Genomic DNA, 27,744 nt, shown 5'->3' with positions numbered 1-27,744 from the left:
GGGATGGGGGGGCCTAAGTGCCTGGTTTGAATAGATCAAAGAGCGCGGCTACTCAATGGGGTCATTTGCATTTTTGAGAATAATTAGCATGTGGGGTCCAATCAGAGTCGGAGGTGATGGTTAATCAGACGGCCGGTCTGTGAGAGCGTGCGCCACCACCACTTCACTGCGCCCAATCAGCGGCGCGAGCGAACTGGCATTTAAACCCGCAAAATGATCTCCGATTAAATGAATAGGCCACTTATAAATAGAGATGGAGAAAGTTTCGCTCCAAATTAGGCTAGTTTGCTTTCTGACAGTCCAGGGTCTGTGCCATAAAATCACAATCTTATTATTGTTCTTACCCTTATTATTATTATTATTATTATTATTATTATTATTATTATTATTATTATTTAATTGTATTTATTGTTTGTTTGTTTTTTTCTGAAGACCAGTTCTCAAGCCCACACTCCAAAACCCCGGGGTCCAGAAATGTCACCAACCCTTGTAGTCCTACATCCAAAATGTAATTTCATCCAGAACTTTCTCTCCAGGGGCTTATTGTAGCGGAGCTCTTAGAGGCCACAATTTCACCATTTAGCCCCCACAGAATAAAAACCCCCACTCGTTCTCTCTCTCTCTCTCTCTCTCTCTCTCACACACACACATACACACACACACACACACACACACACACACACATACATACACACAAGAGGGCCAAAACATCTGCGGTGCCATCGGCCCCTGAGTTTGGACAAAACAAAAAAAAAAACACACAAAAAAGGAGCGCCGTTTGTTGCGCGTCTCTTCTTGAATACAAAGTAATTGCTTGTCATCAATCAAAATTAATAATAGCTGATCGGGTCGGTGTGGTCAGCGATTACAGGGCTGAAGCGGTGTCTCGCGCATCTCACTCAGTGTGGACCGGGCCATTGTAGGAGTGGAGAGGGGGGGAGAGAGAGGGAGCGAGAGGGGTGACTTGACCCGTCTGTTTGGTATCCACTGGGAAAGCGGCGCCAAAAAAGGCCCTGAATGAGGAAATGAAGCGTAATTTGAGGAAGATGGATGAGTCTCCAGGGCTACGCCCCCTTCTATCCTCTTGTGTTGATGAGCGTTCGCGTACTCACAGTGCGTGTGTGTGTGTCTGTGTGTGTGTGTGTGTGAGAGAGAGAGAGAGCGAGAGAGAAAAGGGGGGGGGAGAGAGAGAAGGGGTGGGAAGCAGGGAAAGAGGTGCGTGTGTGTGTTTATGTCTCACTATGTGACAAATAGTGAGAGAGAAGGACTGGAGCTCGAGACTTGAGAAGGAGGGGGAAGAAGAAAAAGAAGCAGAAGAAGAAGCAGAGGCGAGAACTTTTCAAACGGCGAATAATCGGCGAATAATCGACAGGAATAAGTTTTGCTTTTCTGGCAAGAAACAGAGAGACAATTCAGGATTTATACGGCGACGGAACACGGAAACTTCAGCATGCAGAGGCCGAGCGGTCCCGGCACGGCGTTTTCCATAGACTCGTTAATTGGCACTCCGCAGCCGCGGCCGGGCCACTTGCTCTACACGGGCTACCCGATGTTCATGCCGTATCGACCGCTCGTGATCCCGCAAGCCCTGTCTCACTCGCCATTACCGTCGGCCATTCCTCCCCTCGCGCCTCTGGCGTCCTTCGCCGGCCGGTTAACCAACACGTTCTGCGCGAGCTTGGGCCAGGGCATGCCTTCCATGGTGGCCCTCACCACCACACTGCCGGGATTCTCGGAGCCCGCGGATGGTTTCTACCCACCTCAGGAGATCACCGGGCCCAGGTTAAGCGCAGACGCGGCGATCGGGCGCCAGGAGAGTCCGCACGAAGAGCTGCACGCGCGCGACAAGGCAGCCGAGCTCCTCAACTTCTCGGAAACTTTTCAGACCGTGGCAGGTGAGAGCAAGAACGCAACAAGCTTCAAATCACTCTCTCCGACTTCAATGCAACAAGACTGATTAATGTTTGATGAAAAAAAACAACAACAACAACAACCAAAAAAAAAAAAAAAAACAACAACAACAACCAGGCTGTTGAGGAAACGAATTCCGATTGCATGAAAGACATTTCAGCTAAACAATGAAGAGTAAATAAATAAGCGAACACAAATAAGCAAATATGTTGTTTTGTAGGACACCACAGAAAGAACAGGGTAATGCAACAGAGTAGAAGTGATTTCGACACATTCACCACTTTCTTTTGCAAGAAAAAAAATCACTATCATTGCAAGATAATTAAAAAAAATGAGTTAAATCTAAAGTAAATAATAAAAGCATGCATGTTTCAGATCTTTGCATTGACAAGGTGGTTAAAAAGTCATTAAAATTCATAACAACTAACAAAAAAATAAAAATGAATAAAAGTCGCACTAGGAAAATGTGAGTTTTCGTTATTAAATTTGTGGCTAATTTAGAAGCCCATCAGGAAATCCTGCTAGAAGGGTTTAAACTTATAAAAACCTATTTTCTTTTTGGCTCGTGGATGAACAGATGGTTAGGAATAACGCGCGCATTTCCCTCTCCTGTGTCTCTGTGTGTCAGGTGAGACTAAACTGTACAGCTCGGACGATGAGAAGCTCGACCTGAAGTCCGCCGAGGCGGCGTGCAGCGAGCGCGAGGACAGCTCGGGAGACAGCGAGAACGAGAGCTTCTCGGACGGCCACAGCTGCGGCTCCAAGAGCAAACTGAAAGCGGGCTCGCACGAGCCTCTGAGCTCCACGTCTACGGCTGCAGCGGCGGCGGCGGCGGCGGCAGCGGCGGGCGCGTCTTCGGCGGGCAAGAGCCGGCGGCGAAGGACAGCGTTCACGAGCGAGCAGCTGCTCGAGCTGGAGAAGGAGTTCCACTGCAAGAAGTACCTGTCGTTGACCGAGCGCTCGCAGATCGCGCACGCGCTCAAGCTCAGCGAGGTGCAAGTGAAGATCTGGTTCCAGAACCGGCGCGCGAAGTGGAAGCGCATCAAGGCGGGGAACGTGAACAGCCGCTCCGGTGAGCCCGTGCGCAACCCAAAGATCGTCGTGCCCATCCCGGTGCACGTGAACCGCTTCGCCGTCAGGAGTCAGCACCAGCAGATCGAGCAAGGCGCGAGGCCGTGAACTGCGCCATGCAGCCGCCCACGCGCGCTCCAAAACTCGTTCCAGAAATGCATAGAAATAAATGCATGAAGCACAAAAACAGGAGGGAATTAACTCGCGCAATTAAAACTCGAGCATCTAGACGGATTATTATTCGACCTAGATGTATTTTTTTAAATACTAGATTTTTTTTCTTCTTCTTCTTCTTCTTCTTCTTCTTAAAACGTGGCCATGTCTTTAATTTATTGCTTTGTACATAATGTGTAAATAGGAGGAAAAAAATGTGTCTAAACGACACGCCCATGTGCACTATGAAAGAAAATTGTTAAAAAGGACGTTTTTAAACAAACAAACAAAAAAAAGAAGTATTTATCAGTTGCAGTCTAGTTGGTTTATCTGCATGTTTATATGGTTCCCATTTGTATGGCTGTAAAAGGCCTTTTTATGTTGTTCTCACATCTTGCATATGTTCCTTCATCAACATCATCATCATTGTTTTCATCATCATCATCATCATCATCATGGTGGTCTTTAGAGACCAATTATCTGTGGAAAAAAATATTAAGGAAACTGGTTGGTTGAAATAAATCATGAGTTCATGACATGCAGTGCTACAGTTACTTCTAGACTGAAAGGTAAGGGGGAAAAAAACAATTTGCAAACTATGACATAGCGCAAAAATTGCCTAATTGTAATCGCGACACGTTATTGGCCTAATTATGAATAATGGGTCCATCAAGTCTTAAATTAGGCAGGATGACGTAGCATGTAATTAACCAATAGATTAATTGATATGTTGTTAACATGCATGGCGGGGTTAGTTTGGAAAAGAACAAGGATTTATTTCCTTTTTACAATATCAACAGCAAAAGAGAAGAATATATGTTGTATGTTTACCTTATTATTATTATTATTATTATTATTATTATTACACAGCCTGCTGTTCAGGAGATATGGTTAATTTGTAGGATTTACAAGCATAAAACATTTAGGATACAATATTATTTAACATGAATTCGAATAAATTTAAGGAGGGGAAACCGGAAAAGGCTGTCATTCTGTGTTAAAATGCATATTATATATTTATTTATTTATTTATTATTAGTGTTTGGTTGTTAATCCCCACGTGTTTAGCGTTCTGTAGGTTTCTTACATATTCAGAAATGTTTTGATCCCAAATAGTTTCATTATTCATTACAGAGATGTTTATTTAGTTTTTGATTTGTAATTAAACAAATTTCTGTGCTCAGAGATAAAGGAAAAAGTTTAGTAAATTTGTTGTCGTTGTTGTTGTTGTTGTTGTTGGTGTTGTTGTTGGTTAAGTTCGCGTAGAGCTTATGTTGGTCATCTAAAATAATAAGCACTGTTTTTTTTGTTCAACAATAATTTAATTCATTGAACAGCAGATTTACACTTGATTATTTACAAAATTCAAAGAAATTCCAAAATGAAAGCTGTAATGAGCTTTCTCTGGGTGACATTTACTTTTTTTTTTTTTTTTTTTAAATGAAAAAACAGACAAGCCCCCGAAAACACAAATGAATACAAATTTACTGACAATTTATCTCTCAAAAACAGCCTGATTTTCACGTCTGATCACGCGGATTTAAACGACTAGACTCCAACCTCTTTTGTAAATTTCCTCACTGCAAAGTATATACATCAGAAAGACCTAGTAATGGATATAAATAGTGTTTTTGTGCGTCTGTTCGTTCACTATCATTTATTTAACTCATTTAACGCTGGATATTTTTCTTTAAATTTATTTAGGAGAAGTGACAAGGGGTTATTTTTAATATCCGAAGTACTGTCTTGTGGAAGAAATGATATCTGAATTTAACACTTAGATTTAAAAAAAAAAAAAAATCTTTGCTCCATGATGATTTTGGCACGTGAATAAACAGAGAGAGAGAGAGAGAGAGAGAGAGAGAGAGAGAGAGAGAGAGAGAGAGAGCGAGAGAGAGAGAAAGAGAGGGGGGTTTTTGTTAATGAGTATGAGACTCATTTGTCTCTCTTTAGGAGGCCAAGTTGTCAGAAAGAAGAGTGATGGATTTCTACACTGGTCATATTCACCTAACAGTAATGATCTTCAACATCCATCACTCTCTCTCTCTCTCTCTCTCTCTCTCTCTCTCTCTCTCGTCCCATATTGGGGGTCTGTGCTCCAGACTTGGTTGGAGAACTCATCTTGTTATATGAACAAAAAAAAGACAATTTGATTGACAGGACAAGTCCAAGTTATAGACGAATGAACAAAATATAGTCCAATAACCTTTAATTTCTTTCTTTGTTTTTTGTTTTGTTCTTCTGCCTTCCTGCATGCTAATCCTTATATATATATATATATATATATATATATATATATATATATATATATATATATATATATATATATATTGTTAGATTTTTAACAAAATAGTAGTTTGATCCATCGATGAACAGCCTGTTGCCTTTGTGGATTAATTTTCTGTAACTTTTCCTCACCACTTTATTCTCATAAGTACCGCACTGAATAGACTTCTAAGTCATTTCTAGATCATTATTTGACACAGAGCCGCTGAGGTGACATGCTGGTTATTTTTATTTTAATAGGCTATATTAAGGACACGGGTCAAGTTTCTCGAGATCTGTTTTGTGGTCACGACTTAACTCGTGGCAAGTACTCTATTTTCAGATGATTATCAGATGAGAAATAGATTACAGTGGACTCTTCTAGCCATAGGAACTACACCATGGAAATGATTGATCCGGAGTTGCTGAGGTGATTGGTTTATATTTATCAATATCTCGTGTGCACGAAATATTATGTCTTGTCCACTTATTGTTTAACTCGAGCCCACGACTTAACGTATTGTGGAACGTCAAATTTAATGCATGGCCTCCTGTTAATTATTTAGCGGGAGAAAAATATAGCTGCATTTAGTGGCCACCAAGGAGATATCCAGAAATGTAACCAGTGCCCATGTCGTTTAGAAATGACCACCATGTCACCTCAGAGGCTCCGTACATTTTCGCAGTCAACTCCAATTAATCAGGCTAATTGGAGGCTATGTATTAAGTATGACGATCAATAATGTATTAAGTCGGGGTTTCAAGTTACACAATTAGGGGGACAACGTTGGTATCTCATGGCCACAAGATAATTCTTGACCATGACATGCTTAGTTTTGGGCCTCGAAACATTAACTCGTGGTCTCAGTAGCCTATATTACCATCATGACCACGCCTTATTTAAAACAACAAAAACAAACAAAGCCCCTCACCATTTTAGGGGAGAGTGGGGTCAATTATAACATGTCATAAAGCTTCCGTTACTTCACTGTGTTTACAATTCATAATAAACACATGCTATTTTTACGTTTATATAAGTGGATATATAAAATCAAATCAACCGAGCATGGGTGGCGTCGGTTGTAACATCTTAATTAATCTTAAATTATTTTATCATGAAGTAAATATCTTGTAGGTAAGCAGACCTGTAAAGTGTTTGCACAAGATGAAGCACTTTCTTTGCTAAAACATATTCTTAATTGGGATTGGGTGCACACACACACACACACACATACATACATATATATATATATATATATATATATATATATATATATATATATATATATATATATATATACACACACACACACACACACACACACACACACACATATTCAGCACAGTGTATGTTAATCACACAATTAACAGCTGATATGCTTGGGCCTTTGAGCTTCATGCTTGTGCCACAAAGTATTCCAGGAATTAAATCATTTTTCAAGTAAGTGGAAACTCTTTAGCATTTTGTTAAATATCTGAAATACTTACATTCGTGACACTGTTACAGTTGACCCCATACTGTCAAACTATTAAATCTGATATGCTAGATAACCTGCTTAGTTGACTTGTTGACTAGCAGTCATGCTAACTGGAAGTCAATTAGACGATGATCTAAACTAACCTGTTATGGCTTTATTTGCATTAAAAAAAATTACCTCAATATTGGACTTTTGACGATAAATTATACAGAATTTAATTTACTTTAAGCTGGTGTTGTTTTGCTGCCAGACAGAAGAGTCTACTGAGCATGTGCAGAGTGAGTGTCACCACTGTAGCTTCTTGCTGATTGGGGTAATCGAGAACATTACAACTGATCCCTGTTACAACAAACGTCACCAACTTGGTCAACTTTGATTTTGCAACTTTTTAGTCCCCGTTTTCTTTTCAAAGACGAGCCTAGTGACAAATCTAGCCAATTGTGAGCTGACATTAGCGACTGTCCTGCACTCAGTACAGCTCTACAACTCGCATTCACTCAACTCACCACCAGTATTTAAAGCCTGACTGAGTAGCGCTTGTCCCAACCAAACTAATCACTGCTCACCATAGTTTGTCCCATCTGTGGTCTTCATTTTAAATGCTCCTCTTGGTCATAGTTAAATCAATAAAGTGAATGAAAGCGAATTCCAGCTACTCATTACTTCTGCTTGATAGAAATAAATAGAATTTATAATATTCTATTAGTATGATTATGTAAATAATTTGTGGTGCTACGACCAAAGACATGCTTGTTTTGGTCTATGAGATGCAGTTCATATGGTGCAGTTTTCGGTGAAGAGAAATGTAACATTTATTGAAGGAGTCTCCAGTGTCAGCGCTTTCTAATAGCCATAGGTGAAGTCTTCAGGAGCGTGCACTACCAGTTTCTCTGCAACATGATAGGCTGAGAGAGAGAGAGAGAGAGAGAGAGAGAGAGAGAGAGAGAGATGACTGTTTATAGCAATTATAATAGAAGTGATAACAAATAATAGTTTGTCTCATAATGTTAAATGTTACAGTAAGAATGAGATGTTCATTAGTAAATTAAAAAAATGAAATAAGTGATAGTTGCCAATTCACTGTTGTTATAAGAGGAATAAAACGTGTTCGGGACGTTCTGTTTTCGGAACATTATCCACTTCAGGGTGGAAACAGTATCAACTACAGCATGCGCACAAGTCATTTAATTCATTACTTATTTCGTATTCTGATAAAACTTCGTCATGTGAAACGTTTTGATAGGCAAACGATTGCAGTTATGCAAATTAGGCTATTGCGTCATATGGTAACTTCTAGACGTTTTGAGCATGTTCTATCTACGTTCCTTTGTAAACAACTGGCAACACAGGTTACAACTGACCCCATCCTCACCTACCTCAACGGCTTCGTGGGATATAAGACCTAAAATGTAGGCGTTTTTTAATTTATTTATTATTATTATTATTTTTTAAAGCATTACTGAAGTAATGAGACCCTTTCCCCTAAATATATTTCGTCAACTTTCTTAAATTTGGACACAAAATGCGAAGGCTAATTATCGCCTTTTCTGACAGACCCTCTGCTTAGCCATTAGCAGCTAGCCGTGTTCGTGAGGAAGCCTTTAGCTAAGCGCTAATGGCGAGGACAAATTTTAACACCAAGACGTGAAAGCACAGCCCATAGCTCTTAAACACGTCAGAGTACAGTGTACAGACTGAGTTATCGTGCTTTAGGCGAACTTTTAACTAAAAACTAGCGGTAATTATCACGATAATATTAGCATTCAGCAGTCAGCTGAGGTTCAAGTTTACTTCCAAGTCCAAGTCTGCTATGTGGGTGATTCAGTAATTAGGGTGCTATTACGTTTGCAAATGTGTGCGTAAAGGTCAAAGACATTTTAAACACAAGTAAAGTGTCCTTCACAACAACCTGTGTGCATGTTTCAGGTAAGTAACTTACAACATTAATAAAACCTACAAAATCTACAACAATTGGAAAACATTAGGTTTTTTCTTTTTTTTTTTTTTTTTTTTTGCCTTTCCCAGCCCATTATATCTAAAATTTATCCTGGAAAACGTAAAATTCTCAAAATTGTACAGTTCTTTGCGTTAATCTGCAAATCTCCACAATTTCCACAAGTTGGTCATTATAGGTTATTTAAATTTATATATATATATATATATATATATATATATATATATATATATATATGAAATGTTGAAAAATGTTTTCCTTTTTAAGTGTTTGAGCTAAATGGGAGCCAAGTCATGGAATCGCCCGGATCATTTTGGAAAAAGTCTTCTGTTACAGGGATGACAACGTAAGAAATATAATGAGAGCTTTTTAGTGAAGAGCTCGATGCAACATCATGCTAATAACTTACTCTCGGTTCCTGATATGACGTATATAAAAACAGTGAAGCGCAATCACTTACTTCGTCTGCTAAATTTGTGCAACAAAACATTTCCGTGACCAGTGAGTTGATCACGTATTCAAGAGAGATTCCCAACAAACTTGACTGCAATTAGACTCAGTGTGCTATATTAAATGTTGTGCCCCTGTGGAGTTCACAGGTAAGAACATTTTCAAATAGCTGTGGAAAAATAAAGGAAAACCTCCCTTTGGGTTCATCTCATTTAATTTCAAGTCAGCTTTTATGAGCGGGATAATTAGCACAAGTAGGTTGATTGTATAATTACAGTTCTGCCGTTGTTAGTGATAGGATGCTATTACCAAAATACAGAGGTTCCTTCAGAGCTTTCCTTTTCCAATTGTGCGGAGTTGGAATGACCGTCACTGAATGAACGAACTAAACAGTGTCCCTATGAATATGTTGTTCAGAAAATGAAAAGATGCATCGAGATGAATCAAGTGCTTGCTGGTCAGGTTTGTGGTGGATCCGGAGATTATCCCGGGAATACCGGGGCACGAGGAAGGAACCGCCGCTGGATGGTTGTTCCAGCTCTGTTCCCTTTAACACAATGGGAGGGAATAGAAAAAAAAAATCTAAGAAGGAACCTGTGTGTGTTTTGGTAATACCATTCTATGACTAGGGCAATGGTGGATCTGGAGGCTATCACGGGAACACAGGATGTGAGGGAATACACCCTGGATTGCAGGGCACCACACACACTCATTCACTTCTAAGAGGAATTTACCTTAGCCAATCCACCTGCTGGGAGGAAACCAGAGAACCCAGAAGAAACCCACAGGCAGAAGATGCCCAACTCCACACAGAAAGTAACGTAATCATTCTGGATTGGAGCAATGCTACCTTCTGCACAATCCTGGGTTTCTACCATTGTATCATCCTCAATGCCAAGGTATTCCTCAGAGCAGAAGCAGGTTCTTCCAGGCAGTAGGATCAGAGTAGTCATCAAAGGAGGCCTGAATCCCGTGGAGTGTCTGGGATGGAATGTGGTGGTGGTGGTGGTGGGGGAGGTATGTGTGCGGAGGACGCCCACGAGCCTGAAAATATGGGCAGATGCATCGAATCGCACAAGATAAACAAGCGATGAATTTCATCAGGGCCATCATAGCCTTAATTTGGCTGCCTAATGAGTCAGATCCAGTGGCGGAGATAAAAGTTGTCAGAGGCGCGGCTCTAATGAATTTCTTGCCACTTGTAATCAAGGTTGGCTGTCTGAGGAGCAATGATTAATGGAACCCTGGAGGATTCCCTCGGCCTTCGGCTCTCATTACGGCTAATGCATTCTCAAGCAAATTAACGCAAGGGGGGGTGGCGGAGGAGAAAGCGAGAGGGAGCGAGAGAAGAGGGATGCAGAGAGCACAGCAGGCAGAGATTGTGAGAAGAGACTGAAAGAGAGATAGGTGAAGGCAAACAGCAGGGAGAAGGTGAGACACTTAGATTTCTGACGAGGGAAGTCGAGAGGGAAAAGAAAGGAGCTGGCTAAAATTAAACAAGAAGGATGCCAAGGATGAGGTTAAGAAATAAATCACGAACAGGGTAGGAAATAAGATTACTTTATTCGTTTATACATCTTCAGTAAGCACTTTATCCTGGTCAGGATCGTAGTGAATCCAAAACCCTGGAAACGACACGGGAATACACACTAGACGGAACTAACACAAAAGTGGATACGCATATGCAGGAAAAGAGGGAGGGAACTCGTATATACCACGTGCTCTCCGCATTGTGATTAACTATTACCCATCTTTTTTTTCTTTTCTTTTTTTTTTTTTTTTTACCATAATGAACAAACTGATTAATGAAAGAACAACACTCGGTGCTATGGTATAAATCATTTTATTCGAGTGTTTATTATGTCAATAGTCAGCCAAGCATCCGAGCACACACTCATGAAGTCACTTCATTATGTAAAAACAATGGAAAAATTGAAGAGAGAAGAAAAAGAAAAAAAAGAACAAACCGTTTAATAAAAGCGACAAAAAACAAAACAATATTTACATCCGGCATCTTTTTATAAATATGTCAAATGTACATCATTATACACAAAAAAAGTACCTTTGATGGTCAGGCAATGTGATGACAGGCACATTGAGACCAATGCATGGTACTGGGGGAAAAAAAAACAAAGTAAACTGAAAGAGGGCTAAAATGCTCTCTTGGGGAAAGAAAAAAAAAGAGAGAGAGAAGTGCACAGGTACTTCTGCAAGTTTAGTCCATTCAGAGGCATTTCATTGGCGCACCAGCTCTCGAGCCATTTAGCACACAGTAGAACCAATCAAATACACAGACGACTTGATTTTGGAATTATTATCCAGGCCAAGAAATGAAGACAAGCTGCATTTTTTCCCTTGTCATAATAATTCAATACTTGATTGGGGGTAAAATATAAGAATGAAGTTCAGATGCAGAGGTGCCAACATCGCTAGCAAGAAAATGCTAGCAGATTTTACCACGGAACCCTCTCTCCCCCTTCTTTAAGAAAACAATAAGGCAAAGGTTTGGTGTGATGATGCTTACAAGCAGCTTCTCCAGTTTTTACTATTATTATTATTATTATTATTATTATTTTTTAATCAACAAAAGAGCCTGTAGCCCCACCCACTTTCTATTGCCTCACATGACAGAGGCTTCTGAATTTACACATCAAAGTTATGTACGCGCTACCAGAAGTAAATGCGTACATAACTTTGAAATGTTCCTTTTGCGTTGAGTGAAATGCCTGCGGTGTTGCGAGGTTTGCATTTTTTTTTTTAGACCAAATTGGGCTAGTTTTGGAACAAGGTCGGAAAGAGCAAATCTGCGAGTGGCGGGTTTTTAGGGCTAGTTTAATAACAGTCAAAGATCACTTTCCACAAAAACTTTGGCTATGGCGAACACGACAAAGGGAAAGTAAAGTAGAGACGGCATCTATGATGTACAGAACCATTTCTGTTTTAGGATATTTCACAAAAATGGGTACAGGGTAACGGGGCATTATGGAGTGGATATAATGGTCATACCAGGTGAGGATTGATAAAAAGTGAAATGCCCGCACACCACAGTGAACTGAGAAGAAGATGAAAAACGTGGTTTCTTTTTCCAGTGGTTGGTTTCAGGTCACTACAGTGTTTTCTCAACCCCCCCCCTGCCCCCGAGATGTATTTGGGAAGGAAATTGGTAGCAAGGGGTCCAAAGCTGTAAATGTCGGCACCTTTGCAGATGTACAATTTCATTGATTCGAATCAACATGAAGCTGCCTAATTGTTCACAAAAGAGGAATAAGTCATTAAAAAAAATGTATTTACTGTTTTTGCATCTCTATTAAATGATTAACAGAATTCTCTTTCAACAGACTGTTCAGATATGATTGGAGCAGCTAATAAACAAATGTTCTGCAAACGTAAAATACTGCATGGTATTTAAAAAAAAAAACAGAAAAGAAAAGAAATATTAACATGATTTATTGTCCGATTTCGTAAACAGATCAGATTCGAAAGCATCCTGCTTTGCTATTTCCTTCCCTCATAGCTCATTAGCATGACTTGAGATGAATCTAAGTGGTGTTTTAAGATAAAAAGAATTTCAAAAAAGAATAACATTTGACGAGAAAAGTTAGCATGGCTAATCAGGAACTCAAAAGCCATGCTAGTATCCTTACCAGCAATAGCTTACATCCTTTTAAGAGTCACTAGAGAGGCAACGACGTTGGTCAAGCGTTGTTGTTTTTTTTTTGTTGTTTTTTTTGCTAATCTTTTAGCACCTAAATGGTAGGATGAGGCAGTCAGAAGGAAATATAAGCTACTATATACACAACTCTGTACGTAATCTGTCGTACCGTCCCGAATGCTGTTATTCTATATCAGTACAAAATGGAAAATGTCCTCGTCAATGCATAATCAAGTATGGAGGAGGTAAATGAGCATTCTCTAAGCACGCACACAAGTTCACAGCAAACGCAGGTCACCTAACAGATCTTTCATTTGAGATATATATATAACGTGTATGTAGACCCCAGTGTCAAACAGTCAGAAGACCACTTCACGAATCCATCTCACAAAGCCCTGATAACGACGTATTATTCTCAGCTCGGGGTAATCATGTCCTTCAGCCTCGACTGAAGAGGTATTCTTAGGCGGCTAACTGCTTTGATGAACGCGGAGAAAATTCTTCGACGAGATCGGACGCGCAAGACGGAAAATTTCGTCCGATGACCTGCACCTTGTTAAAATCTACAATACAACAGGTTCGCGTCTTCCCGTAATCAGTATACAGGCTTTTTTTTTTCTTCTTTCCCCCGCCGTCTTTAAAATCTGAACCAAAAATTATTAGTATGGATGTTTTTGAAATCCGAACGGAAATATTTCTAAAAATGACTTACCCTAGGCCTAACCCTTTAATGGCTTTACACATTGAGTTAATGGTGTTATAGTGCAGCGCATCCATATAATATATCAAGAGTTTTTTGGGGGGTTAACCTGGCACGTTCTCATTTACACACCGACTCGACACGATGGAACAACAGGAAGATTTTTACGCGGAGGGCGACACGACAAACAGTGGCGTTCATGTGGAAATGGCTAAAGGCAGGGAAGGAAGTCACAGTATCATGGCACTGGGACACTGAAGGCTTTACACCACGGCGTTTGGGATCTACATGATGCTAATGCTTCGGTTGATCTCGCACTGTCCGTTGTTGTTGTTGGCGTTGGGGTTGTGCCGCACAGCGGTCGGTGGTGACGTGCCACCGGAATCCGAAGGGCAGCCGTGTTGGACGAGGATGTCGACGCATTCCTGACTTCCTGCTCGCCGGGCAAAGAACAGTGGCGTCTGACCGCGGGCGTCGCGACTCTTCACATCCACACCATACTGTACACAGGACAAGCATGTAATAAGACGAACAGGGTGATTTTTACATAACAAATATGAAAATAAATCAACGAATCAAAACCTGCTCTTGCTACAGAAATGAGAAATCTATGATGTACAAACGGCAGATCGTTACTGCAGTTTGTAACGATACCCGATACAGCAGTACATTAAACATCCGTGTGTAGCTTTAGTCTGCTTAATTGGATAATAAAAGAGCTGTGGACCTTAATTAACCTTAACATTAACAACCTCGCTCTATGCTTTGGGAACTTAAGTGCCTGCTGGACTACATTTAATTATTAGGTTGTAAGGCTCAAATTTTATTTCTGTTCTTTCTTTCTTTCAGTCACAATCAGAGCTACAGAGGGCCGAGTCTCCCCAAAAAGCATCACGGTATCGCATCGCAGACTCTCCATGCCAGTTCAGCTGTTCACACTGGCACAGTATCAGTTTAATGCACAAAAGGTCTGCGAAACAGCTGGAGACACGTGGACTCAAAGAACAACCTCGTCTTCGAAGCCTATGATTTGGCTTGGACTGACATCTTAGTTTAATTATTGTTATAATCAAAATGTGTTGAGTGTCTATACTTTCTATGCTGGTTTTCTATGATACAGTAGTTCTGGCTGGCAGATAGATCACACGTGTATATTAATGCCTCATCTAACAAGGACGTTAGGTCTAACTGGAAAAAAAAATATTAGTGTACGATTACAGAGTGTATCCAATTATAGAAATGGCTGGAAATATAAACTTAAATAATATATAAACACATAAACTTTTAGCCAGTCCCAAACATACTAGCTGGCGACTTTTTTTATTTATTGGATTTTAATCTTTATTACATAGCTCTTACCCAGATTAGCAGCTGTGTGATGACCACATTGGCCATGGCGCAGGAGAGGTGCAGCGCTGTGCGGCCGTCCCCGTCGCCGTAAGTCTCGTTCACCTCATCCTTCGTGCCGTGAGCCAGCAGCAGCACCACCATCCTCAAGTCGTCCTCCACCACGGCCCGCAGGAGCTGCTGCCCCAGGGGCACGTCCGACTGCGGCAGGCCCACAAGGAACAGCTTCTGCTCGTACTTCGCCCTGATCCAGCGTTCCTTCTCCTCCCTGAATTGGGGGGGGGGGGGCAGATAGAAAAAGAAGAGGTATGTTGAGACAATTGTTTTTTGAGATTTGGAGAATGAACGCTTGCTTTTTTGTTTGCTAGCGTGCACGTAGGTTCAGCGAGTTAGATGTGTGAGAATGTCCTGCAAGATGTTTTATTTGTGCCAAACCTAAAGGGTTTCATTCCACCAAAGAGAGAGATGTACAGTTTCGTGTCATGCTCCATTTTCTTTCAGTGCACGCTCTCGTCGTTTACAGCAAACGAACCTACAAGCACTTTATATCATCGGCAGATTTTTTAGCATTTTGACCGAGGGTCGCTGTCACCGCTACACAGCACGCACAGTAAGCAGGAACATATTTCATTTGGAATCATTTGGCATTGAATCTGTGTTAATAGGGCCACACTAAAAAGATGACAAGCGCGTTGTTTTTAATCACCCGACAGCTTGCCAGTAAATTACTGCACAAAGGCTTGTACGCAGTTCAACGCCATGCTGTGTTTTAAACATCGCTCCCTACAGTTTCAACGTTTTGAGCTACGCCAAATCAAACACTTTTTGGACCACAACACAATGCTTTCGATATCTTCTTTTCCAAATGGCTCTTGTGCTTAAATACCATATTTCACACCAGTTTGAGGCCTCCTTAAAGTCAGAAACATTTCCAGGCACTCTGTGTTAAATAGCATCGCGTGAACCCCTCTGCGAGTTGCAAGATCACCGCTGAGAAGCGGCCAATGAGAGTCTGAGAGGAACTCAACTCGATCTGCGGTCGCGCGCAGCAGATCCCTGAATCCAATTGATCATTCATCTGTTTGTGTTGGAGCGCAAGGGCAAAATGTAAACAATAAACGTGTTTCTGTATGAAAATATTTGGCATGTCCTTCCCAAAATGGTTGTTCGGTGCAGCAAAGCCTCTTGCATCTTCTCAATCAATATTCCCTCAGATTTTCTTTCTGGTTTCTGTGCAATATGGTGACGCACGATACTAGAGCTTTCGGGGATCATGGGGATTATGTGCCTCGTGTAGTATGTGCAGTACCATGTCCACCAAGTAACTGATCGCAAATGACTTAATTCGTGTAGCGTGAAAGGGTCAGCAATTCTGCGACTCGCCTGGTTTGACGACTCGAGAGACCTTTATTTGACAAATTTTTACTTTGATTCCGGACCCCGAGTCTATGGTGTCCACCACGTGAGCCTGCGCTGATCTGGACGACTTCAGCACTGTGAGGGTTAACGCCTGGTCGCCTATCGAAAGGTTACACATTGTGAACAGCATGTCTGTGCTGGACAATACAGGAAGGAGGGGGGGGACATGTTTTTATCACTGCTGTCACCGCTGTCACTCTTGCTCGGCACATCCCCACAAAGGACTCCCCAATCTACACCGGACCTTCAAGGCTCAGGGGGATCAAAGCCAGCCAGATTGAAGGGCCAAAGAAAAGAGAGAGAGAAGGGAGACACTGACGGTAGAATGGGGCTCAAGACGGTACTCAGGCTTCACACTTCTATCTAGCGCTCTTCATCTAACACCCCATTCATGAAAATCCAAATCGATAGGCGGCTATTTCCGAGCATGCTCAGTGCAGTAGTGACCCCTCAACCTCATGCGCCGGGCGATAAGGCGACCAGAAAGGGCTTGTTGTTTGACTCGGATAAGTGAACGACAGAGAGGAAAGGGATGAGATTCGCAAGTCCCACGAGTCTCCTTTTTACATTGAGTATAACCACATCCATATGTCTGATAAACAACAAACGGTGTAAGAGATGAGGTTTTGGCTCCAAGTGCAACGGGATTTTTAATTTACTGTATTACCCCATCCTTCCCACAGCGTGTGGCGAGAGGACGACTTCTCCCTTTAACGCTTGCTAATTCTACGACTAATTAGGTGTTAGGAATACAGTGCCACCTCTTTCCGAGGTGACTGCAACGAGCCAAATGGTGAGCCTGCACATCACATGTTAATTACAGCAGCGCTGATTGGAGGCACAATGGCGTCTAAATGGGGAAAAGCCCCCTTATTATCTCCTGGACAATAAGATAAGAGTAGACTCCAAATCAGCCAGCACTGGGGAACAGGCTGATATGTCAGCTGCCAGAGCTAGACCAGAGGGAGGGATGGGAGGGAGTGGGAGGGAAAAAAAAAAAGAATATCATATCATGTCATAGAGACGAGAGACGAGGCATGAGAGTTGGACTAGAAAAGCGAGCAAGATCCACAGGAATTCGCTATAGGAAATATATTTTATACGTTAAACTATGTAGCAATATGGTGGGTTTTTTTTTTTGCACTCACCTGGATAACCTAGATTTGTACCCAAGAACATTCATAAAGCCTCTTTAAAAACTTTAAAAACATTTAATTTCATAATTTATCCTCAGTCATCACATTTTCACGTGCCTGAAGTTCACTTCTTCAGCTTTCCCGTCACAACATATCAATTTCCTTTGCATATTCAGTTTTATTACACCTCAGCGCTGCGAGTTCTCAAACCTGATCAAACAGTGGTTCTGGCTGCAAGGTAAAGCACACGTTTATATTATAAACCTGTTTTTATAACTGTTGACCACGGTGAAGTTTTCCGTCCGAGACGTCTATTGAACATTTACGGAAGGAGTCTCCAGTGTCAGCGTCTTTCCAACAGTCAGATGGTAATGCTGTAACTTTAAGGTTTTCCACCACAGGAAGGTCTATAACAGCATGCCGCAAGTGGTAGAGCGGGTTATCCAGTAATCGTAGGGTTGGCGGTTCGATTCCCGGCCCACATGACGCCAAGTTGCTCCCGATGGCAAGCTAGCGCCGTGCATGGCAGCTCTGCTACCATTGGTGTGTGAGTGTGTGTGTATGTGTATGAATGGGTGAATGAGAACCAGTGTAAAGCGCTTTGTAGAACCGCCAAGACCATTTCCCATGTTTACGCTGCTATTTACTTTTATATTCTAAAACCATAACAACATGCAAAAAAAAAAGTGTGAAATTATTATTATTTTTTTAAACGAAACAAATGTACAATGCCACACAAGACTTCAACTAACAGATCACCGGGTTTGAGCTTTTCTAGAGCACAGTATCCCACTTCAAACAGGTCACATTCAATATCCCACTTCAAACCTTCAACAACGTGAAGATTTAAATATTAAAGGAGTCGTTCGGGGTAAACAAAAAAACAAAAACAAAGGAAAGGTTTTAAGTATGCAAACATGTTTTTGTTGCCACACTGTACGCAATTTCCTGTATCCAAGCACTCTGTGAAAGTCAGTAGCACAACAAAGGAGTGAGCTAATTAAAAAGGCCACGGCTTTAACTGCGTTCCCCTTAAAGTCCCCGTCCGCTCTTTACCCAGAACAAGGCACAAAGCCCGTGAATAGACTGCGGCCAGAGTGAATTGCTCTTCAATGGTGTGTGTGTGTGAGAGAGAGAGAGAGAGAGTGCTGTGCTATCCCCCCCACCCCCCCCTCCTCAGCAGTCAGTCTTTCAAAGCTTGTTTTTCTTTTGAAGAGGTGCTGAGAGAGACCCACCCCATTGTTATCTTTCTCTTCTTTCGCTCGCACACAGAAAACATACGGCGGCAGTGAAAAGGCTGGAGACTGTAAAAGAGAAGAAGCGACAGAAAGGGGCCCCGGACGTTCTCCCGTTCTGCGGTTTGGGACGGAGATGAAGGGGGTCCACACACGTGCACTCAAGCGGAACCGCAAAATTGTCCTAGGAGTCTGCTTTAGAGTCTGCGGCGCTAGCGAGAGGCTCGAATAGAGTCGTGCGATCAAATTTAACATCAAAGTGCTCTTGAAATAACGTTAGAGTCAGGATCTGATTCTGGACGTCAGGGAGCGAGTGGGACGGATTTTTATTTTGGACCGATTAGGCGCAACGGTTGTACATGTTTGAGACAAGATGACTATTTTGGAGGAGGAATGAGCACACACACACGCACGCACAACCATCATTCAGCAGAGAAAGTGAATAACCATGCCGGAAAACGCAGGGGCGGGGCTAATACGTTCTCAAGACCATTTGATTGGACACAATTTGCATGAGTACAGGACAAGTCAAGATGCTTTTTCCTTCTGAAATTTTTTAAGTACAAAATTAAAATAAGTAAACCTTTTTTTTTTCTGGGCGTACACCCGATGTCTACTGTAACAGAAGCACCTGCCATTTCAGGCAATTACCCAGTCAGCCAATCATGCACAAGGGTCTGAAATGTTGACAAAGAATGGTGCGGAAGACAAAAAACATCCAGAATCACCTTGCTGATGAAAGAGAGGTTAGAGGAGAATGCTACGATAATGCAAATAACCACTCTGTACAGCCGTGATGAGCAGAAAAGCATCAACGTGTCGAGCCGTGATTCATGTAAGCAGGGGTACAGGTGTTCCTATTAAAGTGAACGTATATATACACTGGCTTTTTTTGGCATCTACAGCACCAAGAGCCTCTAACACCTCCATTTCTGTTTAAACCGTCAAGACTGCGGACAATCTGCTCGGCTGTATTAATTCCTGCGGAATGAAGGGAGAAGGGCAACGAAGAAGAGATCCCGCCTCTGCCTCCTGTTTGAGACGGCGCCGCGAAAGCAAACAAGTACCCGGCCGGCGCGAGGGGCTGTGGGAGAAAGCCGAGAAGCCTTGAAAAGGACGCTTCCTCTCGGCAGGAGGAAGGAAAAATAAAAACGAGCAGCTTTAGCATGTCAAAAGAGAGACAGAGGGAGCGAAAGAGAGGAGGGAGGGAGGGAGGGAGGGAGGGCTGGAGAGAAAAAGAGGAGGGTTGGGGAAAAAAAAAAAGAAAGAGTGATGAGACTGAGAGGACACTCTCCATGGGGTTTCGGGGGGTTATATTCAGGAAATCAGGCCCATGGCTACCCCCTTCAGAAACACACACACACACACAGCCTGGCACACATGCTTGCTCTGAAACGTGGGGTTGCTTGGGGGACAGAGAAAGTGTTTCACAGGGAAAACGTATTCATCATGTTCATCAGAACAGGAACTTTGTGTATTACGGCCTGCGTCATGGATTACAGCGCAGGCATATACAGGGGGAAAAAAAAAGAAATTAAATTCTTAATAATCTAAACAGTAACATGGAAAAAGATTTTATTCCCCCCACCCCACCCGCAAATCCTTAGCATAATAAATTACTTAATGACCCCCGTATTTCAACTAAATTATGCAGAAATAAAAAAGAAGTTTTATTTATTTATTTATTTTTAAAATAAGGATAAATAAAGAAGAAGGAGGAAGGGTGAGGACGGGGTGAGGACTTGGCTCTTGTAAGGAAGTCCCAGAAAGCCCTGCACCTCATCAAGTGGAATGATTTGCCTGGCGAGTCAGTGACACATGAGCGCACCTCAATACAGCAGGACAAACAAGGATAATTACTCAGCGGCACACAAACACAAACCCTCTGCCATCTCCCTCCTCCTCCTCCTCATGCTGCCCTCGCTCCCCATGAAGTGCACACTCGGGGAGAGGGAGCTATTCAGCCAGGTTCAGAGGTGCCAAGTGGCCTGGAGAGGCAGGGTTGTGCCATACAGCTCATACAGCAGTGAGGGGCCATCTTAAATTGCAACGGAAATACAAAGTTAAAGGGGAGGTCAATCCATGTAGCACACAGGGAAAGAGAAGTGATTGCTTGATTATAATATCAAAATCATAATCATGACATTTGTACGATACATGACAGATGGGTTTTATTTTATATTATTATTGAAGGAGAAAAAATTTGTTTGGAATTAAAAAAAAAAAAAAAACATTTTTTTAATGTTATACATGTATAGACAATATCTTGGAAAAGTGTACCGTGATGTCATTTTTCACGATGTCGATATTACGTAAAGGAACATAAGTGCTGGTTTAACTGTTTAAAGTTACTTTTAAATGTTATGTAAGGTCCTTGAGACAAGCTAGTTCAAGTTATCACTTACGTTATAGCAGCTATAAACAGTTGTTGAAGTTTAAAGAAAGAAAGAAAAAAGACATACATCCCTGACATGTTCCCGAGAAACTCCTAAAACAATTGTTAGAAACGATAACGCGTTAGAACGAGGATGTTAATATAATACTTGAACAACACTATAGTAAACTAGAGGTAAACATAAATAGTTTTTCGATCATTCCTCTCTCAGTTAAACCACATCATGCGTCTATATCTATCTATGAGGAGATGCCGGTAGCCATTAGGTACAACACTCATAATTAATCATTAATAATCAGTTACAGTCTCTAGCACTTATAAGCTGCCTTGTGAGATTTTAGCGGTACTTGCTGCACCTTGTTTCTCAATATTAATTAATCAAACGTTAATCGAAGTAATTAGTCTATGTGTGGCGAAGGCTCGAGGCAAAGATAGCTATGCCAACCGCCCCCCACCCCGCCCCACTGACACCGTCGAAGACATGAGCTGCAAACAAATAGCTCTTCTCCTGGTGGAGTTCCACCGCTCAGAGACAGTGTCTAATCTCACAGCTTTCGGGACCTTTACACAGCTGAGTCCCGGTCTAATTCTAGCACCAAAGTGCTGATTAATTGGAACTAATAACTGTTTTCGGGGCACCAAAAGTTCTTGAATCGTCCACGACTGATATTCGTTTTATGGGATGTACGGCTCATTAATATTTGGCTCTCAGACTGGTGTAAATGTGGGTCAGGTGTTTTAAAGAAGGGGCGCACAAACTTTTTTGTAGCCAGAGACCCTTTTAACTGTCCGATAAATTCTACGGACCTTCTCAGTTCAGTATTTCTTTTGTGAAAAGTATTTCAAATGTGTAGAATAATATTTTGTAATATAAAGAAAGAAACATAATAATAATAGTCTTGACAATTACAATAGGGTTCCATCACCTTTGCTTGGACCTATAATAATAATAACTAATAATAATAATAATAATAATAAACGACAGAAGGAAGAAAATAATATAAAATCTAAAAATAAATTGAAATATTATGAATTATAAAAGAGACAGTTGGAACAATAAGAAATGTTACTATAAATGGATAAAAAGTTATAAACGGGTAAAAGCTGGAAATGTTCAGAACGTCTGATTTAAAGACGCGCACTCTGGAGGGATCCTAAGTAGTGATCGAAACCACTTAAAATAGAAAGCAGGGGCTCAGCGCGGAGGTCTTGAAGCCCAGCAGGTGTACAGTGAAAGGGGTGAAATGGTATAGCATACGGGGAGGGGTAAACTTAGTGGCGTGCTTCATTTTTATTACCGCCGCTGCCCTGTGGGGGCGACATGCCGGGCAAATTATTTCAGAAACAAAGTGCTCTCCTTATCAGAACTATTGCCTGTACTGGCCAAAGGGCGTCAAGGTGTGTGTGTGTGTGTGTGTGTGTGTGTGTGTGTGTGTGTGTGTGTGTGAGAGAGAGAGAGAGACAGTGAAGAGCGCACTGATGAGCGATAGCTCTCCACGACTGCCTGGACCTCCGGGACACGGGGGAGGGGGTTGGAGGAGATGGAGTGATGGAGACAAAGGTGCTTCCCGAAGTGTCTTAATGGGAGTGCGCAAAAGAAAGAAAGAAAAAAAAGGAAAAAGATATATGAAAGGAAATTGATTGTAGAATGCAGCCATTTTTGGAGTGAGTGAATGAGAGAGAGAATGAGAGAGAGAGAGAGAGAGAGAGAATCTGTTGCACAGACCCCTCTCAACATTTCCACGCACAGGTGCAAGGCAATTAGACCTGCCTCGAAAAACACACATCTGCCAACTGCTAATTTAACACATGTTCTATTAAAGCTCAATATACACACTCTCTGTCTCTCTCTCTCACACACACACACAGACACTCTATCTCTCTCTCTCCCTGTCTATCTCTGGCCCTGGTGCAAGATTTATGAGCACAGCCTAATTTATGACACGCACTGAGTAAATCATAAATCCATCAATCTGGTTAAAGGACGACCCGAAGATCTGTACGATTGATTGGTTCTATTCATCAAAATAATCGTTCTAATTAATTACGTTAGGCCCCGGCACCATGGCGACTCTGCTCTAGTACTCTACACCCTCGTTAGAGTATTGCGAGCATTAACTGCTAAGCACGCTAAATAAAAACCTGTCTTACGTGAGTGTACTGAAATTCGAATCGGGTATTATTTTAATATCATCGCCGGTGAAATCCACGTCTTTACCATCAGATATATAGTAACACGATACATTAAGAGCCAGGGGGGTGTAAACTTTTGAACAGCACGATTGGTGTAAATTGAGAGTATTTTGTCTTCTGGGAGACATGTAACTATCTTATTTAGTGTCTGAAGGCCAGTACTAAATGAAGGATACTAAGGATACTACTAAATAAAAGGATCTAAACAAAATGATAACAATTTACACTGATCATCCTGTTCAAAAGTTTACACTCCCCTGGCTCTTAATGTACGGTGATGCCTTCTTGAGCATCAGTGAACGTTTGCACCTTGTGTAATAGTCGTGTACGAGTCCCTCAGTCGTCCTCGGTGTGAAAAGATGGACCTCAACCTCATATAACCACTGTTGGAAAGGGCTCAAATATGCAGAAGATGCTGGAAAAGCAAAGAATGTGCAGGACCTGGAGGATTTTTCTGAAGAACAGTGGGCAGTTTAACTACTCAGGACAAACAAGGGACTCGTGAACAACTCTCACAAATCATCTTTTATTATTACTATTATTATTATTCCTAACATTGTTGTTATTAACTTTTATGTTTTATTTTTCTGTGTACTGCTTATTTTATGTACAGCGCTTTGAGAAGCTGCTTTTAAAGGCGCTTTATAAACTAAGGTTTATTATTATTATAATAAACAGATCATCCAGGTAACGACACACAGTATTAAGAATCAAGGGTGTGTAAACTTTTGAACGGGGTCATTTTTTATAAATTCAGCTATTATCTTGTCTTGTGGACTATATGTAAACATCTGCTATGTGATATAGCTTCTTCAGGACCGAACTAAATAAACAACAACATGGGATTTTTATGATCTATCTTATCTTGTTAACAGTATTAAGATTTGCAGAATTCTGCAAGGGGTGTGCAAACATTTGGGCACAACTGTAAATACAGGACTTTGAGCCGAGCCGTAAAAGTAACTCCGCTAAGCATCGTTGTTTATTTTCCTCACTTGATGCAGCTCTGTATAGATAGACCACACTTGAGGGAAGCACGTATTCCCAAGATCCCCTATACATATGAGCACATTAACATGACTGTTTACAACCCCAGAGAGGAAAAAGCATTGATTACACACCATGTAACAGCAACGCTGCTGTGGCTCAGGAAAATCAGTTACGACGTTAATCAGATTTTCATTTCTGACGGAGTGTGTGTGTGTGTGTGTGTGAGCCGTCAGAGTTCCCTGACAGTGAAAAACACTCCCGCTGCCCGGCCGCCAGCGAGTGCTGCCGACTGGAGTGTGAGAGCGGGATATCAGCATCAATAATCCTTCATCCAGTCAGGAGCAAGCGCTCGGCTGCCATCCGGGAGTCCTATCTATTGCACAGACGCCGCTACTCCGACCGAGACTCAGGGAAAGAGCTGACCTCTTTTCATAATGTCGGTTTAAACACACACACACGCACAGACAATGATAAATTCAAATCCATAGACCAGTTATAATATCTAATCTGTACTAAAGTGAACTTATTTATATATATACACACACACATACAGTGTATAAACAGATATGAATAGGAGACACTTTTTTTTTTAACCGAAAAAACTAAAGAAAAAAAAACTAAATCCAGAAAGGTTCACGGGACATCCGGTTGAGATTAGAGGTGTGCTTTTGGTGTGCTGGGCAGATTTGTGGTTTAAATTAGGCGATTAGCTTTGATTACACTACATTATATTCTATACTCAAGCATGTAACAAGAAACAAAGGCAAGAAAGAAAGATTTCGTGTTTAGAGCACTAAACAGATAACAGTTGGATCTAGATATAGGTGTAGGTGCAGGTGTAAGTCTAGCTGTATGTGTACGTGTATGTGTAGCTGTACGAGTAGCTGTAGGTGCAGGTGTAAGTGTAGCTGTAGGTGTACATGTAGCTATAGGTGTATGTATAGCTGTACGTGTTGGTGTATGTGTAGGTGTACGTGTATGTGTAGCTGTACGTGTAGGTGTAAGTGTAGCTTTACGTGTAGCTGTACATGTAGTTGTAAGTGTAGGTGTACGTGTATGTGTAGCTGTACGTGTAGGTGTACGTGTAGCTTTACATGTAGCTGTACATGTAGGTGTAAGTGTAGCTGTACGTGTAGCTGTACATGTACGTATAGCTGTACGTGTAGCTGTAAGTGTAGGTGTACGTGTATGTGTAGCTGTACGTGTAGGTGTACGTGTAGCTTTACGTGTAGCTGTACATGTAGGTATAAGTGTGTGTAGGTGTAAGTGTAGGTGTACGTCTATGTGTAGATGTAAGTGTATGTGTAGCTGTACGTGTAGCTGTAGGTGTACATGTAGCTATAGGTGTATGTGTAGCTGTATGTGTAGGTGTACGTGTATGTGTAGGTGTAGGTATAAGTGTGTGTAGGTGTACGTCTATGTGTAGATGTAAGTGTATGTGTAGCTGTACGTGTAGGTGTAGGTGTACATGTAGCTATAGGTGTATGTGTAGCTGTACGTGTAGGTGTAGGTGTACGTGTATGTGTAGGTGTAAGTGTAGGTGTATGTGTAGCTTTACGTGTAGCTGTATGTGTAGCTGTAGATGTATGTGTAGGTGTACGTGTAGGTATAAGTGTGTGTAGGTGTACGTGTAGCTGTAAGTTTAGCTGTACGTATAGGTGTAGCTGTACATGTATGTATAGCTATACGTGTAGGTGTACGTGTAGGTGTAAGTGTAGCTGTACGTGTAGGTATAAGTGTGTAGATATATGTGTAGGTATAGGTGTAAGTGTAACTGTATGTGTAGGTGTAAGTGTAGCTGTATGTGTATGTGTAAATGTAAGTGTATGTGTAGGTGTACGTGTATTTATAAGTGTGTGTAGGTGTAAGTGTAGCTGTATGTGTAGGTGTAGGTGTACGTGTAGCTGTAAGTGTAGGTGTACGTGTAGCTGTATGTGTAGGTGTACATGTAGGTGTAAGTGTAGCTGTACCTGTAGGTATAAGTGTGTGTAGGTGTAAGTGTAGCTATATATGTAGGTGTAAGTGTAGCTGTACGTGTAAGTGTAGTTGTACTTGTAGCTGTACGTGTAGGTGTAAGTGTGTGTAGGTGTAAGTGTGGGTGTACATGTAGGTGTATGTGTACGTGTAGGTGTAAGTGTAGCTGTATGTGTATGTATAAGTTTAGCTGTAGGTGTACGTGTAGGTGTACCTGTATGTGTAGGTGTAAGTGTAGCTGTACCTGTATGTGTAGGTGTACATCTAGGTGTATGTGTAAGCGTAGCTGTAGGTGTATGTCTAGGTGTACCTGTATGTGTAGGTGTATGTGTAGGTGTAAGTGTAGCTGTACGTGTAAGTGTATGTCTAGGTGTACCTGTATGTGTAGGTGTACGTGTAGGTGTAAGTGTAGGTGTACGTGTATGTTTAGGTGTACGTGTAGGTGTAAGTGTATGTGTAGCTGTAGGTGTAAGTGTAGGTGTACGTGTTGGTGTAAGTGTAGCTGTACGAGTAGGTGTACGTGTATGTGTAAGTGTAGCTGTACGTGTAGGTGTACCTGTATGTGTAGGTGTACGTCTAGGTGTATGTGTAGGTGTAAGTGTAGCTGTAGGTGTATGTGTATGTCTAGGTGTACCTGTATGTGTAAGTGTATGTGTACGTGTAAGTATATGTCTAGGTGTAAGTGTAGCTCTAGGTGTACCTGTATGTTTAGGTGTAAGTGTAGGTGTACGTGTATGTTTAGGTGTACGTGTAGGTGTAAGTGTAGGTGTACGTGTATGTTTAGGTGTACGTGTAGGTGTAAGTGTAGGTGTAGCTGTAGGTGTACGTGTTGGTGTAAGTGTAGCTGTACGAGTAGGTGTACGTGTATGTGTAGCTGTAAGTGTAGGTGTATGTGTAGCTGTAAGTGTAGCTGTACGTGTAGGTGTATGTGTAGCTGTAAGTGTAGGTGTACATGTAGATGTACGTGTACGTGTAGGTGGACGTGTAAGTGTACCTGTAGCTGTGCGTGTAGATGTACGTGTAGAAGTAAGTGTAGATGTATGTGTACGTGTAGGAATGTACCTGCTGCTATCAGCTCCGGGTTTGGTATATCCCTCCAGCGCTCCCTCCCACACGCTGTTGGCCATAGCGTTTCCGATGGCCGTCATCACCATGCTGAGCTCCACAGGCCAGTCGTCCAGGTCCAGCGAGCGCACACGTGACAGGTGAGTGCCCAAGTGCCGATGGATCCCCGAGCACTCGATACAGATCAGAGCGCCGAGGTTCAAACTCGCCCAGTCTGGATCTACATGAGAAAAAAAAACCCCAAAAAAATCTGTTCACACTGCAACACGTCGTCTTCTACTACAGTCACTATGTTGAAAATGCAGAAACTGATATCTGTTGAGTCAAATAGCATACACACACATCACAAAGTTCTG

General features: G+C 41.7%; 2 protein-coding genes and 1 long non-coding RNA gene across 4 annotated transcripts in view; 2 read left to right on the top strand and 1 right to left on the bottom strand.

The window, feature by feature from the left end:
- The first annotated feature begins 1,183 nt into the window (after positions 1-1,183).
- Positions 1,184-3,387, top strand: gbx1 (gastrulation brain homeobox 1). Its single transcript, XM_053626621.1, has 2 exons — positions 1,184-1,895; positions 2,540-3,387. The coding sequence occupies exons 1-2, from the start codon at positions 1,451-1,453 to the stop codon at positions 3,088-3,090; spliced, it is 996 nt and encodes a 331-aa protein (XP_053482596.1). The 5' UTR covers positions 1,184-1,450; the 3' UTR covers positions 3,091-3,387.
- Positions 3,388-8,216: 4,829 nt separating this feature from the next.
- On the top strand, positions 8,217-19,968 carry LOC128600198 (uncharacterized). The gene is made up of 3 exons (XR_008384529.1): positions 8,217-8,287; positions 14,484-15,287; positions 18,809-19,968. It is a non-coding gene; the product is annotated as an uncharacterized LOC128600198 (long non-coding RNA).
- Positions 13,919-27,744, bottom strand: part of agap3 (ArfGAP with GTPase domain, ankyrin repeat and PH domain 3) — an 84,217-nt gene continuing 70,391 nt past the window's right edge. For both annotated transcript variants that reach the window (XM_053612393.1, XM_053612306.1), the window contains exons 16-18: positions 27,386-27,608; positions 14,994-15,249; positions 13,919-14,134 (exon numbers count right to left, since the gene is read on the bottom strand). In XM_053612393.1, coding sequence (XP_053468368.1) covers positions 13,919-14,134; positions 14,994-15,249; positions 27,386-27,608 — 695 coding nt within the window. The remainder of the gene's footprint in view (positions 14,135-14,993; positions 15,250-27,385; positions 27,609-27,744) is intronic.

Source organism: Ictalurus furcatus, chromosome 1, assembly GCF_023375685.1.
Source record: "Ictalurus furcatus strain D&B chromosome 1, Billie_1.0, whole genome shotgun sequence".
NCBI classification, from domain to species: domain Eukaryota; kingdom Metazoa; phylum Chordata; class Actinopteri; order Siluriformes; family Ictaluridae; genus Ictalurus; species Ictalurus furcatus.
Note: the sequence above shows the minus strand (reverse complement) of the source record. Positions and strands in the feature narration are given on the sequence as shown.

Excerpts from the sequence above, each read along its gene's own strand:
- gbx1 (XM_053626621.1), top strand. The coding sequence starts at position 1,451 with ATGCAGAGGCCGAGCGGTCCCGGCACGGCGTTTTCCATAGACTCGTTA. Across the intron at positions 1,896-2,539 it reads AACTTTTCAGACCGTGGCAG|GTGAGACTAAACTGTACAGC; the intron begins GTGAGAGCAAGA and ends TCTGTGTGTCAG.